Consider the following 16,233-nt stretch of genomic DNA (forward strand, 5'->3'; position numbering starts at 1 on the left):
TGCATAGTATATCTGAGGAAATGACAATTATGGCATCATCTATAATTTAGGTTTCTTATTATCATCCCTAGAAACAGGGAACAGAGAAAGGTACAAACTCAACCTGGGACTGTGAGGAAGAACTAAGTCAGCTACCTTAACAGCTCCTCCCTTGCAGAGTCCCAAATTGTGCCTAAACATCAAGTGGCCAGGCAGCATCCTTAAATTATATATAGCATGTGTAGCTTCCTCTGTGACACTGGAGTTTCTGATCAGGACAAATAGAAACAATTGAACACTCACTACCTGCCAGATGTTGAGTGTCTTCCGGTCATTATTTCATTCGATCTTCCTAATAACCTCATAAGAAGACTATTATCCCAACTTCACAGAGAGGATAAGTTGACCTTCTTAAGGTAACACAGCTAGTTAGTAGTAGAACCTGGACTTGAAGCCAAATAGTCTGACCCCAGAGAACAGGCTCTTAACCACAGTACCTCCAGGCTCACCTATTTTGTATCATACCTTGCAAACCACCTATCCAGTGCCTCGAGCACGACCCATGGGGAGTCAGAAAGCCAAGTGTGAACCCACCTGGATGCTATGATAGGGTGAGTTATGGAAATCATCTGTTGGTACCATTCAGGCAAGAAAACCTTCACTTTCAGCTAGATGAGTGTGCTTTTACTTTATTAAAATGTCATCCCATCAACAAACACAAAGCCCTTTGGGCACAAAACAAACCCTGGCAATAAAGACAGTGAGATTTATCTTCAGCAGTAGACTGGATGCTATCAGAGAGTAGACAGTGAAGTTTGGCCAGGGGAGTGCGAGCTGTGGGACATGGAAGAAGAACCAGACGACACCCCCTCCAATCCAATCACAGTCATATCTCATCCAAACCACAAAAGCATGTAAATGGAAATGCCAACACTTCAAGATCTCCTGGAAGCATATGACTTTCATGCCCGCAGCTAACACAATGAGCTTGTCTGCCTGAGCTGGTACTGCCCCTTTCCTCCTGGTTGCTGTAAATGCAAGGACCCTCATGCACTTTGCAGGGTGTGCTCCCCGCTGAACTCAACTGTCAGACCCGCACTACAATGCCACGGGTGTTAGAGCTGAGAGAGACTCTAGATATCATCTAGTCCACCCATTCCTTTTTTAAAGAAATAAAGGGGAACTTTGGTTCAACACAGGAATGAGACTTAAAATCTACTATGTGTTAGGGGCACAGCTCAGGGTAGGACCAGGTCTCTGGGCTCCCAGCTAGGACTCTTTATACAGCCTCTTTATAAACAAAACTCTACACTTATTCCTGCTTTTCCTTGATGAGATGTTTTGTTGGGAATCAACAGGGGGCAACCTGACCTATCAGACAAAAACTATTAATGATATTTCAGAAAAACATGGAGAAAAAAGGATTCTTTCTTAGCAAACAGAGTAAGCCGTCACTTCACACCAACAGTAGATTCTTGGAAACTGAAACTTCAAACAAAACAACTATGAATAAACCAATTTTACTATAGGCTAATGGATATAAATGAGAGTTGAGCTTCTACAGCTTATTTCTAGTCACAAAAACATCGCCAAACTTCTAAACAAAGACCCAAAACATTTCTAATATTAACTATTGAAATAAATGTGAGCTATACATACATTTAAGAAAGCCTAATAAAAAAAATAAGCAACACAACGATTTTCCAAACCGCTTATTCCAGTTCAGGGTCACACTGGCAGGAGCCTGTCCCAGCTGCTGGAGGTGCAAGGTGGAAATCCACCCTGGACAGGACGCGCCTCCATCACAGAGCCACTCACACACACCCCTGTTCTTTCACTCTGATGGGGACAATGCAGACACGCCAGTTCACCTCACGTGTACATCTTTGGGAAGTGGAAGAAAACCCGTGCAGACATGGGGAAAAGTACAAACTCCACACAGACCATGGCCCCCGCTGGGAATCCATTTTTCTCATCGACATTATAACAAAACAATCTTGAATTGAAACGTTATTTGGGGACCTGCTGTATCCACATTGTCTGCTTTGTAGTAAGTGTTTGTCTCTTAAAGAAAAGATCCTAAGAGGCCCTTGGAAAGTCGATATTTTGAATAGCTCTTGGCTGCCTCCCTCTTGATACTCACAGTTTATACCAACTTAAAATGTTGGGGACAATAACCGCCTATGTAGAATTACAAGACATGGAGCTCTTAACCCCCAAAGTTAAAACTTTCTGAGGTTGAACTACAGATTTACAATCCGACACTCATCTTTGCCTATCACGTTCCAGCTGCAAGAAGGTTGCTGGTTGAAGACCATATTGGTCTTGAGGACAGAATAGTTGAGCTTTTACTGCCAGTGCCCAAATGCATACAAGAATTTACAGATGAAGCTTCCAGATGCTTTTGGTTAGAATCGTGGGTGTGCCACTGGGTTGAATGGACTTAACGTTCTCTGTGGTCCTTCTCTCCCACCAGGACATGTGCACATCACAGATTTCAACATCGCCGCGATGCTGCCCAGGGAGACGAGCATCACCACCGTGGCTGGCACCAAGCCTTACATGGGTACGGGCGTCGGGAACGGCGGTCATGACTAAGAGCAAGGCTTTCGTTGCTCATTCCTGTAGACGCCATTTATTATGGGTCCAATCATCTGTAGGGACTTGCAGCTAGAAATGACGGTTCCCGGTCCCCCCCTGACTTTACCTGGGGAGCTTGTGGTTTCACCGGTTTGAGGTGAGCCTCAGGATTCTCCATTTAGCAAGCACCCCATCTGATGTTGATTTGGGAGGGCCACAGATTATGTTTTGGAAAACATTACTTTATGAGTTATTTAGGATAGCTTCTACCCACTTCTAACAAAGAATATTAATTATTTCAATAAATACTGACTAATTGCCTCTGTGTGCTGGGCACTTGTAGCCAGGTGCTGGTGGCTTGTAGTAAGCAAACCAGACATTCTCCAGCCCATGGGGCTTACCTTCCAGTGAGAGGAGTTAAAAAAAAAATCAACAGAGAAGATGCAATAATAAGTAGAATGGTAATTAGTGGTGTAAGTATTATTCTAATTATTATTTACAGAATACTGTGCTATATGCAGAGGGCTGTAAAGTTCACAAAGTACCTTCCAGTAACAATTTCAATTTTTGTTTTATCACAGCCATCCCATGAGTTCTCCATTTTTAAAGATGAGAAACTGGGTTTTGCTTGAAGATCTAAAATTTACCAAAAAGGTATTGAAAGGGTAGAGGTTAGGTGCCAAAATTACCAACAATGTCTCACATTTCATTGTGTTAACAGACACAGATTAGTACAAATTCTACGTTCTGCTGTTGGAGGCAGCCATCTCTGTGCAGACACGACTCCAGCATAAGTAGCCCTACCCACCCCACCCACCCCCGGCATCCCCAGAAATATAAAGGGAGAGCTGCTGCCCTTTGGGGGTATACAGCATTCAGGATGAAGGACTTTTCCTCTCCTCTCCCTGCTGTTCCAAAAGCAAGGTGAATCAGATCTCAGAATTATCTGTCAAGTCTGGGCATGAACATGAGATGAGGTGCCTGGCATTTCATTCCTGGATGATATCTGTTTGGTCATTGGTTCCTGAGTTGACCATGGTGTGTTGATGAGTTTTGAGTCAAGTCTTGCTGGGAACTATTGCAGTAGGAGACAGAGATAGGCAGTTGGGGTGGGGTGGGGTGTGTGTGTGTGGGGGGGCGTATATGTGATGGGGATTAGCCTGAGGATGTGGTCCAGTTTCACAAGGGCTCCTCCAGTGCCCAGCGGGTACAGCCTGGGAGGCAAGGAAGCTCCTGTTAGCTTGGCTTATTGGAGACACCACCAATCCCAACAGAACCCAACTATGTCTGTCTCTGGAGATGACCCTCAAGCGTAGAGTGGTGCAAAAGTTCTTTAGGTGATTCTGCCATGCAGACAACGGTTGCAAACCGCTGCAGCAGACCATGAGCTCTGTCAGCTATTAGAAGCAATGGAAGAGAGGTCACCCTGAGGCAGGGGCAGGCAGGGCATGTGCCTGTGCACTTCCTCTTCTGTGTTCTAACACAAATGATGCTCTCTTGGAAAAGGGAGCAGAAGGTGTGTTAGAACCAGGTTGTTGTCTATCTCCACACCAAGGCGAGTCCAGGCTAGTGGTGTCAGGGAGATTTGAATCAGATATGAGATTAATTTTAAAATTCACAGGACTGGATTTTAAAGTTATCTAAATAGTTTAATAAGCAAAAGGGATTAAAATTTATTAGGCTAAGCTATCATCAAGGGAGCCAATACTCAGCAAAAAAGGCGGCTAGACATGGCATAGTTGGTAGCAGATGAGAGAAGAATAAAAACGACCTGCTTTTACCCAAATTAGTTGTGATGCTTAAAACAGATGATGTTGTTGGTTAAACTGGTGGGAAGAAGTCAGGGGTGGAATAAATTGCACTGGCTTCATATGGTCAGAGTAATTCACAGGCAAAATATTTGAACTTGAAGTCAAGGGCAAGAACAAAGCCACTTTCTTTTAGTATTTCATTCTCTTTCTCATTGCAACTAAAGAGAGAAAAGAGAACCCCTACATGCAGGGCCACCTTGCTTTCCAAGAGAAAGAAATCTTCCATGACAAAAAAAAATAATAATAATGAGCTTTATTTGATATATTTTAATAACTGCAAATTTCCTGGCTTCCAATTATCAGTGGGGGGGAGAGGGAAGAGAGGAATCTCTTTTGTCACTTCTAAAATAATAGACATATAATTCAGCCTATTTTTTGCCTAAAAACCACGGTACTCAAATGATAAAAAAGGACTACCCAAGCCTGATGGTCTGATGGGTTTATTCTGCAGGTTCCCTGGGTTTCCATATTAAGGACTATTTTCTTGGAGCCAAATCAGAAAATGTGCATCTGGGTTTTCTAGGCCTGGTTTCCATGGTGAGAGGAGTAAAGGCAGGCCACCTTTCTTTCTCTCCCCAGTAATTTTAAATACAACATCCGTATAATTTAATTCTCCTCAAAATTGGCATTTCTAGTCTTTTTACAACATAGGGCTTAGAAATCGGAACCTAGTCAAGGTTCTCTGTGCCTGTTCATCTTCACCCTTATAATTAACAATTACTAATGTTTATTGAAAGCCTTTTCTGGACCAATGTGTTAAATGTTTCACATTCGTTTACTCATTTATTTATTTGTCTCAACAACCCTAGAATGCAGACTATAAATACCACCATTGTACAATGAGGAAAATAACAAGCTATGTAATTTGCCCAAGATCACATGGGTAGTAATTGACTTCTCTCTGTAAATGAGATAGAGAAATTCTTTTAAAATGTTATTTGTGGTTCTTAAATAATTGTAGGCCAATTCAGGCAGGCCAAGTTTTTAGAACTTTCTTTTTTTGTTAAAAAAAAAAAAAAAGAATATCTGTATGTCATTGCTTATCTCTTTATCCAGGAGTTGCCCTTGGCTTTGAGTTTCGAATGGGAGTCTTTCTAAGAGATAATCATGGGTGGACGTCTGTTTCTCTTTTTAAAAATTATGTGCCCAATAATTTGGCAAAATCTACCTAACAGACATTCACCAGCACTCATTTTATAGCATGCTGGTAGGATACTAATTAGCAATTAACCAGAAAGAAAAAAAATCTAAAAAAGAAACAAACTTAGTATGCAATACTAAATGAAGATTATAGGAACATACAACATCTGTTAATATGAGATGCTGAGCATATTATGAAGGAGTTTCTTGACTCTGGAAATGAGAAGAGGAGCAGTCTGCCGGTTCTTAAGGACCTTCCATTCATCACCTTCTTCTTGCATGCTCCCTCCCATCACGCCAATCCTCCCTTCTCCCTACTCCTAGGTCTGTGTGAACATAAGCGCCATCACTTAGAGCTTAACCAATTAAAACACTCTTCTCCAAATTAAAAACAAACAAATTCACTATAGTAAATGTGTAACATGCAGATAGGCAAAGGAAAATTGAATTAATCCCTCTACTTGTAGATAGTTATGGTTTCCTTCCAGACCTTTTGTCTATACACACACAAACACATACATTTTTTTTTAAGTTGGATTATACTGGATTTTTGTAACCTAAATTTTCCCTTTATAATGGAATCACACTAATACTAATAGGCATCATATAGTGAGCATATATTATGTCTCAAGCACTTTGCTAAGTTTTTAACATTTATTGTATCATTAAATTTTCAAAGCAACCCTATGAAATGGGTTTTAGTGGTATTTGGATCTCAGGGTTAAAAAAAAAAATTAGGCCTAGAGAGAAAGTGACATGATCATAATCACACAGCAAGTGACTGGTAGAGCGCAAAGTTCAACGCAAGTCTAAAAACATCTCAAACCTAGAATATTGATGGACATGGTGATAATGACAATGATGAAGGGATAATGGCTGACAACTACTGAGCTCTTCCTATGTGCCAAATGCTATTGTAAGTGCATCTATTATGTCATTTAAACCAAATACAATTCTGTGAGCCACGTACTGTTATTCCCACTTCAGATGTGCAGACTGAGAAGTTAAGCTCTGCCCAAGAGGAAGCTAAGGATACACCCTGAGGGTGTGATGTCAGAGGCCTAACTCTTGACACTCTGCTGTGCTACCTCTCTGCCTCCAGTCAGTCCACCAACACACCTCACCCAAAATTGAAACACGCTTCTGACTCCAGACCCTGGGTCTTGACAACTAACACCACTTATTTTTCCATGCTCATATATATAACTATCATTTTTCACAGGCATGTTACAGAACAGAGGGCTGTATCAAAACTTATTTAACCAATTCTTTATCATTGAACGTTAGGTTCTTTCTCATTTTGAAATATAAGTACATTTGTGATAAAAATCAACCTTGTTAGCAGAAATATGTCCTGCAACTTAATTATTTCCTTGTGAAAAATTCCCAAAGAGTTCCTGGTCAAAAGGAATATATGTTAATGCTTTTCCCTTCTGAAAATTCAGGTTGAATTCTACTCATTTGCTCTGAAAGTGTCTAAGAATAACCACTTCCTTGCAACCTCACCTAGGCTGCACTATCAATATCTTAATCTTCTTGAAAAGATAAGAAAAAATGGTCCTCATTATGACATGAAAATTGCATTTCTTTGACTTCTTATGTAAATTTTTTGCTCGTGTTCTTCGTCCATTTTCTATTAGGGCACTAATGTTTTTATCCTATTCTGATGTTTTTCAATGATTATGAAAAGAGTTCTACTTCTGGTCAAGAGGCAGAGTAGGCAAATGCTGTGCTCACCTCTTCCCATGATTGCATCAAAATTACAACTAAATTATAGGACCACCACCCTTGAGAATTACCTGAAGACTAGCCAAACAGAAGTCCTATAATTAAGGATATACAGAAGAAGCCACATTGAGACTGATAGGAGAGGTGGAGACATGAATCAGGCTGGTTACACACCCACATGTGGTGGTTAAGAATCAGGAGGAATATCTGGGCTACAGAGCTCTCCTCTGAGGAGCAAGGGGTCCCAGCTGCACACCCAGCTCCCCAGCTCGGGTCACCAGTGCTGGGAAGAAGAGTCCCCACAACAGCTGGCTGTGAAAATCAGCAGAGGCTCAGTCTGGATGAGAAAGAAGGCTACTGGAAACCCAAGCATCCTCTTAAAGGGCCCACACAGAGTCTCACTCACTCACAAACACTCACCCTAAGTTTCAGCAAAGGGACAGCAGCTCAAAAGGCACCAAGGACATACAGGAAGGAACTGAATTGTCTGGCTTCAGGGCAACAGCTAGAGGAGCAGCTCTCTCTGCCATTCTGTTTCTTTGTTCAGGCCTCCCCACAGCAGGCCCAAGTCTGAGTTTCCATTAGCCCCTCCAACACAACTTTAAAACCACCCTGGTGATTCTCTGAGACTCTGCCCCAGCCAAATCACACACCTGGACAGAGCCTTTTTCAGAGGCTAACCCACATAAGGGGCAAGCCTGGGCCTGTGCTGCAGACTTTCTCAAAATTGCTCAAAGACCCACAAACCCCAAACAAGCAGCAGCTAGCTTCGTGTGACCTGCACATTTTGCTAAGCAGCCCCAAGCCTAGCACTAGTGGCAGCTCACCATGGTTCACAGAACAGTTACTCCCAGGTGTCTCCAAGCCCAGCACAGACAGCTACCAACTGAAGATCACTTTGTATCTCCTACCAGGTGTCCCCAGGCAAGATACAGGCAGTAGCTGACATTAGCTTGCACCAGAGCCCCTCCCAAGAGGCCCCAGAACCAACACTCCAGGTCACTGGCTTCAGACCATAACAGAGCACCACCCAACCACCTCCATAAATGACACACCCAAAGGGCAGACTAGACAGGAACCAGAGCCCTGCAAAAATGAATCCTGTTCTATGGGGTCAGCTGCTGTACAACAGCTTGTCCACTGAAGTCACAGCCAGTCAGCCTGAGAGTCACTCCCACCTACTGATGTGCCAACAGCAATCAAGGTCTAAGTACAACCAGAGGGTACACACAACCCACACAAGGGATACACCTGGAGCACCCGGCTCAGGTGACCAGGGAGACTGCATTGCTGGGCCTCACAGGACACCTACTACATAAGGTCACTTTGCCAAGACTAGGAGATGTAGCAGATCTACCTAATACATAGAAACAAACACAAGGAGGCAGCCAAAATGAGGAAACAAGTATGTCCCAAATGAAAGAACAGGACAAAACTTCAGAAAAAAAACTAAACAACATGGAGGCAAGCAATCTACCAGATGCACAGCTCAAAACACTGGTTATAAGGATGCTCAATGAACTTAGGGGAAGAATAGATTATCTCAGTGAGAACTTTAACATAGAGATATAAAACATTAAAAAGGAGGGCCGGCCAAGTGGCTCAGCTGGTTAAGAGCTCGCTTGGGAGTGCCAGCTCTGAGCAGCAGGGCTGCGGTTCGGATCCCACATTGAGGGCCAGTGACGCTCGCCCTCTACAGCTAAGATGATGAACAACAGTTCGACCTGGAGCTGGGCTGCTGTGAGTCGCCGGCAACGGTGTAGGCTGCAGCAGGGCTGCAGGAGGCTGCCGCTATGTGAGTGGCTGGCAGCCAGCGTGAGCAGCAGGCAGCCGATGTGAGCTGCTGGGAGCCACTGTGAGCAGCTGAGCAATCACCGGCAACTGATTGCCTCACCTGGGAACAGCACAATGATCACACCAACATGGGCCAGTGAAGCAACGTCCTCCACAACTAGACTGAAGAACAAAAACAGCAATTTGTCTACCCATCTGTTTCCCTTCCCCGATTCCCCAACACTGTTCCTCTCCCCCCAGTTCCCCAATAAAATCTTAAAAAAAAAAACATTAAAAAGGAGACAGAAAAGATTAAAAAAAGAACCAATCAGAAATGAAGAATACATTAAATGTAATGAACAGCAGATTAGAGGAAGCAGAGGATCAAATCAGCAATTTGGGAGACAAGGTAGGATAAACCCAATCAGAACAGCAAAAAGAAACAAGAATCCAAAAAAAATGAGGCTAGTTGAAGGGACCTCTGGGACAACATCAAGCATAACAACATTTGCATCATAGGGGTACCCAAAGGAGAAGAGAGAAAGCAAGGGATTGAAAACTATTTGATGAAATAATGACTGAAAAGTTCCCTAACCTGGCAAAGAAAATAGGCATACAAGCCCAGGAAATGCAGAGAGTCCCAAACAAGATGAACTCAAAGAGGCCCACACCAAGACACAGCACAATTAAAATGCCAAAGGTTAAGGAGAGAATCCTATAAGAAGCAAAGGAAAAAGCAGTTAGTTACCTATAGGGAGCTCCTCTATAAGACTGTCAGCTGATTTCTCAACAGAAACTTTGCAGCACAGACGGCATTGGCAGGAAATATTTCAAGTGATGAAAAGCGAGGACCTACAATCAAGATTACTGTACCCAGCATTCTACCCAGAATCTACCCAGATTCTACTCTATAGTTTAGAATCCAAGGGGAGATAAAGAGCTTCCCAGAGAAGAAAAAGCTAAAGGAGTTTATCACCATCAAACTAGCATTGCAAGAGATGTTAAAGGGACTTCTTTAAAAAAGAAGGAAAATAAATAAAACATATAAATAAGAAAATATCACAAAGAAAAAAATTCTCACTGACAGCGGCAAACACATAATAAAAGCCGTGGATCAATTAACACTAAAGCTAGTAAAAAGGTTAAAAGGCAAAATGGGACAATCATGTGTAATTATAATCATGTTAAATTAAGGGGTACACAAACACACATGCACAAAAGAAGTAAAACATAATGACAAAAAAATGTGGAGGGGGTAAGTAAAAATGGTAGTGATTATAGACTGCGTTTGAATTAAATCAACCATCAACTTAAAATAGACTGTTGTAAACTATAGCTTGGTATGTATGAATCAGCACATGCTAACCACAAACCAAAAATGTATAAGAGATATACAAGAAATAAAGAGAAAAGAATCCAAACATAACACTATGGTGAGCCAACAACATACAAGAGAAGAGAGCAAGAGAAAAAGAAAGGAACAGAGAACTATAAAACAATCAGAAAATAAAAATGGCAATAACTACATACCTACTAATAATTGAAATGGATAAAATGCTCCAATCAGAAGGTGAATGAATAAAAAAGTGGTACATATATACAATGAAATATTACTCGGCCCTTAAAAAAGGATGAAATCTTACCATTTACAACAACATGGATGGGCCTAGAGGCTATTGTGCTAAGTGAAGTAAGTCAGACAGAGAATGACAAATACCACATGATTTCATTTATATGTGGAATCTAAAAAATAAAATAAATGAACAAGCAAGAAAAAAAGGAAACTCACAGATGCAGAGAACAAACCGATAGTTGCCAGATGGGAGCGGAGTTGGGGGCTGGATGAAAAAGGTGAAGGGATTAAGAAATACAAATTGGCAATTACAGAATAGTCATGGGGATGTAAAGTACAGCTTAGGGAATATAGTCAATAATGTGGTAATAACCATCCATGGTGTCAGGAAGGTGTAAGACTTATTGGGGGAATCACTTTGTAAGTTATATAAATGTCTAACCACTACACTATCCTGTACACTTTAAATTAACCCAATATTGAATGCCAACTGTAATTAAAAACTTTTTAAGTAATTCTTGCCCTTTATATGTTAGGGATATTAAATTGCAGTGCATCATATGTGTAACAAATATGATTTCCTACTTTTTAGTTACTATTGTTCTTATGGAAGTTTTGACATACAGAACTATTTTTTCTAACATCATCAAATAATTAGTCTTTTTACTTTACAGTTTCTATCTTTGATGCTATTCTTAGCAAGACCTTCTTACCTCCAGATTTTAGATATGGCTATCTTATATTTTTATTGTTGTTACAGTTCCATTTTTTTTTTTTACTTAATCCAGCTATGTATTATCTTGACTGAAGATATGTGGTAAGGATCCAACTTTATTTTTGTTAGCTTATCAAATAATTGTCTTAAGACTATGTATTAAATAAGATCCTTTCCATGCTGATTTGCAATATATTCATCACAAACTAAGTATCTTGATGTACTAGGATCTATATCCTGTGGCTTTCAAATCTTAATTTTTGTGGCTTTATAATATAGTTTACTACCTGGGATGCAAGTCTGTTTATGCCTTTTCAGAAAACCTTCATTATTCAGACATTTTTCATGGATGAAATTTAGAATCATTTTTGTAAATTCCATTCATTATTTCCACTGCATCAAAATTATATGCTGCATTGTATCCCTTTCTTTACATCCTGACCAGTTGTTTTAAAATCTGAAAACCAAATGATAAAAATCCAAATCGCGAACACGCACACATTAAAGTGTGGCCAACTTTATTAGTAATTAGGGGAATGTCAATGTAAACCACAATGAAGGACCATGATGCTCTCACTAGATGGCAAAAATCAAAAGATTGGTTAACACCGGGTGTGGATAAGGGGGCTGAGCGAAAGGACTTCTGATACATGGCTGGTCCCAGTGCTAGCTGGTACAAGCACTTTGGTTAGCAGCTTGGCGTTACTAAGTGTATGTGAAGATACGCATCCCGTCCCCAGCAGTTCCCCTTCCAAGAGTGTACCCTAAAGATGTGTGGGCTTACAGGAGTCTCGCAGTACAGCAGTGTGCATGAGAGCGTTGTTCACGATACTCTCCAATAGAAAACAGTCCAAATAGCTCTATCAACAGTGGGGCAAGTAGGTAAACTACAGTATGTTCATGTAGCATTGAATGTGAGCTCAGAGACTGCACGGCAATTTGGATAAATCATATACACGAAATCTTGACGAAGGAAAGTAGGACACCAAAGAAAGCAAGCAGGGTTTAACATACACCCCCACACACACACGTGTTATATATGCAGGGGGGGGGTGACAAAAAATGTATAAATATGACTTGTATTTATCTTTTGTTATTGGTATATATTAACACAGTTTTAATAGTTTTTTTCTTTCTTAAAATATGTATACTTTTTTTTTTTTTTTGGCTGAGCCATCCTGCCACCTGTTGGCAGCTCAGTGGCAGCTCAGCTTGGGCCGGGACTCAACTCAAACCGCTGTTGCTCAGAGCTCAAACTCTTGAGCAAGCTCTTCACTAACTGAGCCACTTGGCCGGCCAGTGCACACTTTTTATTTTTGGCACCCTCTGCATACACACATGCACACACACATATACATATATATGTTATATGTACATACGTATGTATACATATATAACATAGGCAAAACTGAAGTATGGCTTAGAAATGCATAGAGAGGAAATCTATGTGGAAAGGGAATGAAATTACTAACAAATTCAACATGATTGTTACTTTTAGGGTTATGGACAGGACAGTGGTGGCGTCAAGATTCTACTTTGTGACCTGTGTAATAGTCGCCTGGCCATCTGGTTATAACTGCTTGTTAAGTTGTTCTTTTATGTTTCACTTTCTTTTTAAATGTAGCTATAGAAATACTTTAAAAATCAAACAAAATACCAATGGCTTTTTGAAGGAAGCTTAGTTCCTCTCCACCTCTATTGGTACCCTCTCAGGAACAGGGGACCTACTGAAGGGTTTACGAAAACGCCTGCTCTGGTTTTTTAGCTATTTGAAGGCTCAAAGAATTACCTGTCGACTGTGCTTTTTTTTTTTAATTATTATTTTTTACTGTGAAATACACATTTTTTACTGTGTTTTTATGTTGCTATGATGCTTCTTCTTAATGTTCTACCAAAATTCCTCAATGCCTAGCACGCCAGGAGTAGTTGTTGAATGAATGAACACAAATTCAAATGTCTTCATGCTGTAAATAAGAGTATACAGAAAAGAAAAAAAAGGAAGGGACGCTCATATACACTCCAAGTGCAATCCAAGATGACAGAATTCACAGCTTTTATAGAGTAATGTTTATTCTGTGAGCTGTTTCCTTAGTAAGATGGTTTGTTTATCCCTCAACATTCTCTGCAGCTTCTCTAAGTGAGATTTCTGTCACCTGTCACCTGGGGGACTATCTGAGATGGCCCACTGTGAGAGCCTCAGAAGGGAAAGCAGAACCACAGTCCCCTGCATCCAGCCTGTGGGGTGCCAAGGGGTCAGGGCCATTACCTCCCAAATTGCCTGGGGAGCTGTGACTTACAGAAAGGATGCACTGATGCATAAAAGGTGACTCCACTAGAGAATGAGGCGTGCTTAATCCTGCTACAGCAGGCTCTTACAGTCAAGGTCAGTCCTGGGCATTGGGACACCAACATTCTCTAACTGGATGTTGTCCACAGGGTTTTTCTTAGAACTTGAGTGCACTAGACAGGGCAAGCCTGCATGCACAGGCCCCACATTACACCAATTTCCTTTTTCCAGAGCCAGCACCTTCTTACTGGGGACTTGCGGTCAGGTGTATGTAGCTTTTGGCAGGTGAAATTCCCATGATCATAGATGTTTGCCTCTCTAGAAGAGTGCCTCGTGTTTTGAGCACTGTGCTGCGATCTTGACATGCCCTCATTCATTTAATTTCTCACCTCAATGAAGATTGCGCCTTATTATTATGAGTTTGCTGGTGATGATTCTCAAGCTTAGCCTCCCGACTTGTCAGGAGGGTCACAGTAAGTAATGAAGGCAAGTTTTGAACTCAGAGGGCACAGCTCTGGAGCTAATGATTGCAACCATTGCTTGATTGATTCAGCATTGGTCATTCATTCAATAAATGCCTCTTGAGTGACTCTAAATGCTCGGTTAATACCAGACACTAGGAACGTAGTGGTAAGCAAGCAGGTGAGATACCTGCCCTTGCTTCATGTTTCATTCTCCCTACTCCACCCCTCAGGAGTTAGGGATATTCCTGGAAGAGTATATAGACTGTAGAAGGTTCACGTTGTGTCAAAGTGCTTTGAGATTGCATAACTGGGGGTTTCCACGGGCGGTAAAATTGACTGTAGGGGCGCCTTGCATTGGAGTCCATGCAAGCCAACTATGTTGTAGCTGATGTAAGACTTTCTCTTTCCGAGTGCCCACGCCTTCTTCTCTCCTCCCTCACCCCCCAGGAGCAGGCTGCAAATGCTGCCCTTACCTCTTCAGGAGGATAGATGGAGAACCTATCCAGCGCGCCGAATTTTGAGGGCAGCTTCCAACCATGATAGACATTTCAGTCCCTAACGACAAACCTGCCAAATCAAGGCAACAAGTACCATCTTCTCAGTCTCCTTGATTTCAGGGTCAGCCCCACAATTGAGGCCTGATGAGATCTAATTTTTCATAGGTGCATGTTCTAAATGAAAAAAGGAAAGCACATCCTGTGTCTGCCTGCTATGTTGGTTGATGAATGAGGCTCCGGAGAGAGATTAGAAAATTAGAAATGTTAGCCTGCTGTGAGCAACCTAGTAATAGATGAGAAGCGTCTATAAAAGTGTTTCTACCCTTTTACCCTGGTATTTTTGCCTTTGGAGGACCACACTGGAAAAATCAATTTGTTAATGTCTGAGGGAGTAAAACAGCTGTGACTTTTCCATGTTTTCAGCACCTGAGATGTTCAACTCCAGAAGAGAAGCGGGCTACTCCTTTGCCGTTGACTGGTGGTCCCTGGGAGTCACAGCATATGAGCTGCTGAGAGGCCGGGTACAGTAGCCTTGCATTTCTCTTTGGTTACTCTACCAGCAAGTTTCACTTTTAGAGTGAAAAGATGGATTTTAGTTTGCTAAAAATCAAGCAGTTTGCTAAAGAGGTGAAAGAAACTATGCCATGTGATGCTGATAACAGCCCTCGGGATTTCTGCACACACGCACTCATTCACTCTCCTACCAATGGGACCGACCATGTGCGTTCACATTGAATTATGCAGGTAATATTAAATGAATATGGAGATTATAAAATCCCAGAGATGGGAAATCAATACACCTCACTAAATATTTTGTAGAAATATATTTGTTTGTTTAAAGAAAAGCATTTTGCAGTCATGGTACAGGACTCTAATTCAGACACACTTCCCCAAGGCGAGGGTGAATTATTAACACACACAATTCATGTCCTGCCTTGCTAGATACTTGTCTGTCGTTTGGCTCCTGAGTTCTGGGTTCAGAAGCAAGTTAGAGTAGTTTCCTTTTAAAAGAAACATTTCGGAAACTAAGAAAGTGCCTAGGAACAATTTTATTGAGAAAATATTTTTTCTCCCTCCCATAATATTTGACCTCTGTGGTGGTTCCTGTGGTCTATCTGAGGTATCAACATTGTCCAATTTTTTTTTTCTTCAGAAAGGTGAAGAAAAGTTACTGTTAGGTCTCTGAATTGCGTGTGTGTGTGTGTGTGTGTGTGTACATTTAAGTTCTACTCTCTTAGCAAATTTCAATTATATAATACAGTGTTATCAACTTTAGTCACCATGTTTTACATTAAATCAGCAGACCTGATTCATGTTATAGCTGCAACTTTGTGCCTTTTAACTAACCTCTCCCTATTCCCCCCTCCCCCACTCCCACCCTGACCTTGGCAGCATCTTTTCTTCTCTCTGTTTCTATGAGTTTGACTTTTTCTTCTTTTTTTTTTAGATTTCACATATAAGTGATACTATGCAATATTTGCCTTTCTCTGTGTGACTTATTTCACATATAGCATAATGCCTCAAGGTCCATCCATGTTGTCACAAACAGCATGCACATATATATATATATATATATATATATATATATATCTATATCTCCTTACATCTTCTTTATCCATTCATCTGTTGACAGAAACTTAGGTTCTTTCCATGTCTTGAGCTTTCACTTAAAAAAAAATGCTGTTG

The 16,233-nt window shown here is 41.2% G+C and overlaps 1 protein-coding gene across 2 annotated transcripts in view; it reads left to right on the plus strand.

Moving 5' to 3' along the window:
- The window catches only part of STK32A (serine/threonine kinase 32A), a 94,464-nt gene that overhangs the window by 67,939 nt on the left and 10,292 nt on the right, over positions 1-16,233 (plus strand). For both annotated transcript variants that reach the window (XM_019661033.1, XM_019661027.1), the window contains exons 7-8: positions 2,456-2,545; positions 14,971-15,068. In XM_019661033.1, the coding sequence (XP_019516578.1) occupies positions 2,456-2,545; positions 14,971-15,068 (188 nt within the window). The remainder of the gene's footprint in view (positions 1-2,455; positions 2,546-14,970; positions 15,069-16,233) is intronic.

The sequence above is a fragment of the Hipposideros armiger genome, unplaced genomic scaffold (assembly GCF_001890085.2).
Source record: "Hipposideros armiger isolate ML-2016 unplaced genomic scaffold, ASM189008v1 scaffold_11, whole genome shotgun sequence".
Classification (NCBI taxonomy): Eukaryota; Metazoa; Chordata; class Mammalia; order Chiroptera; family Hipposideridae; genus Hipposideros; species Hipposideros armiger.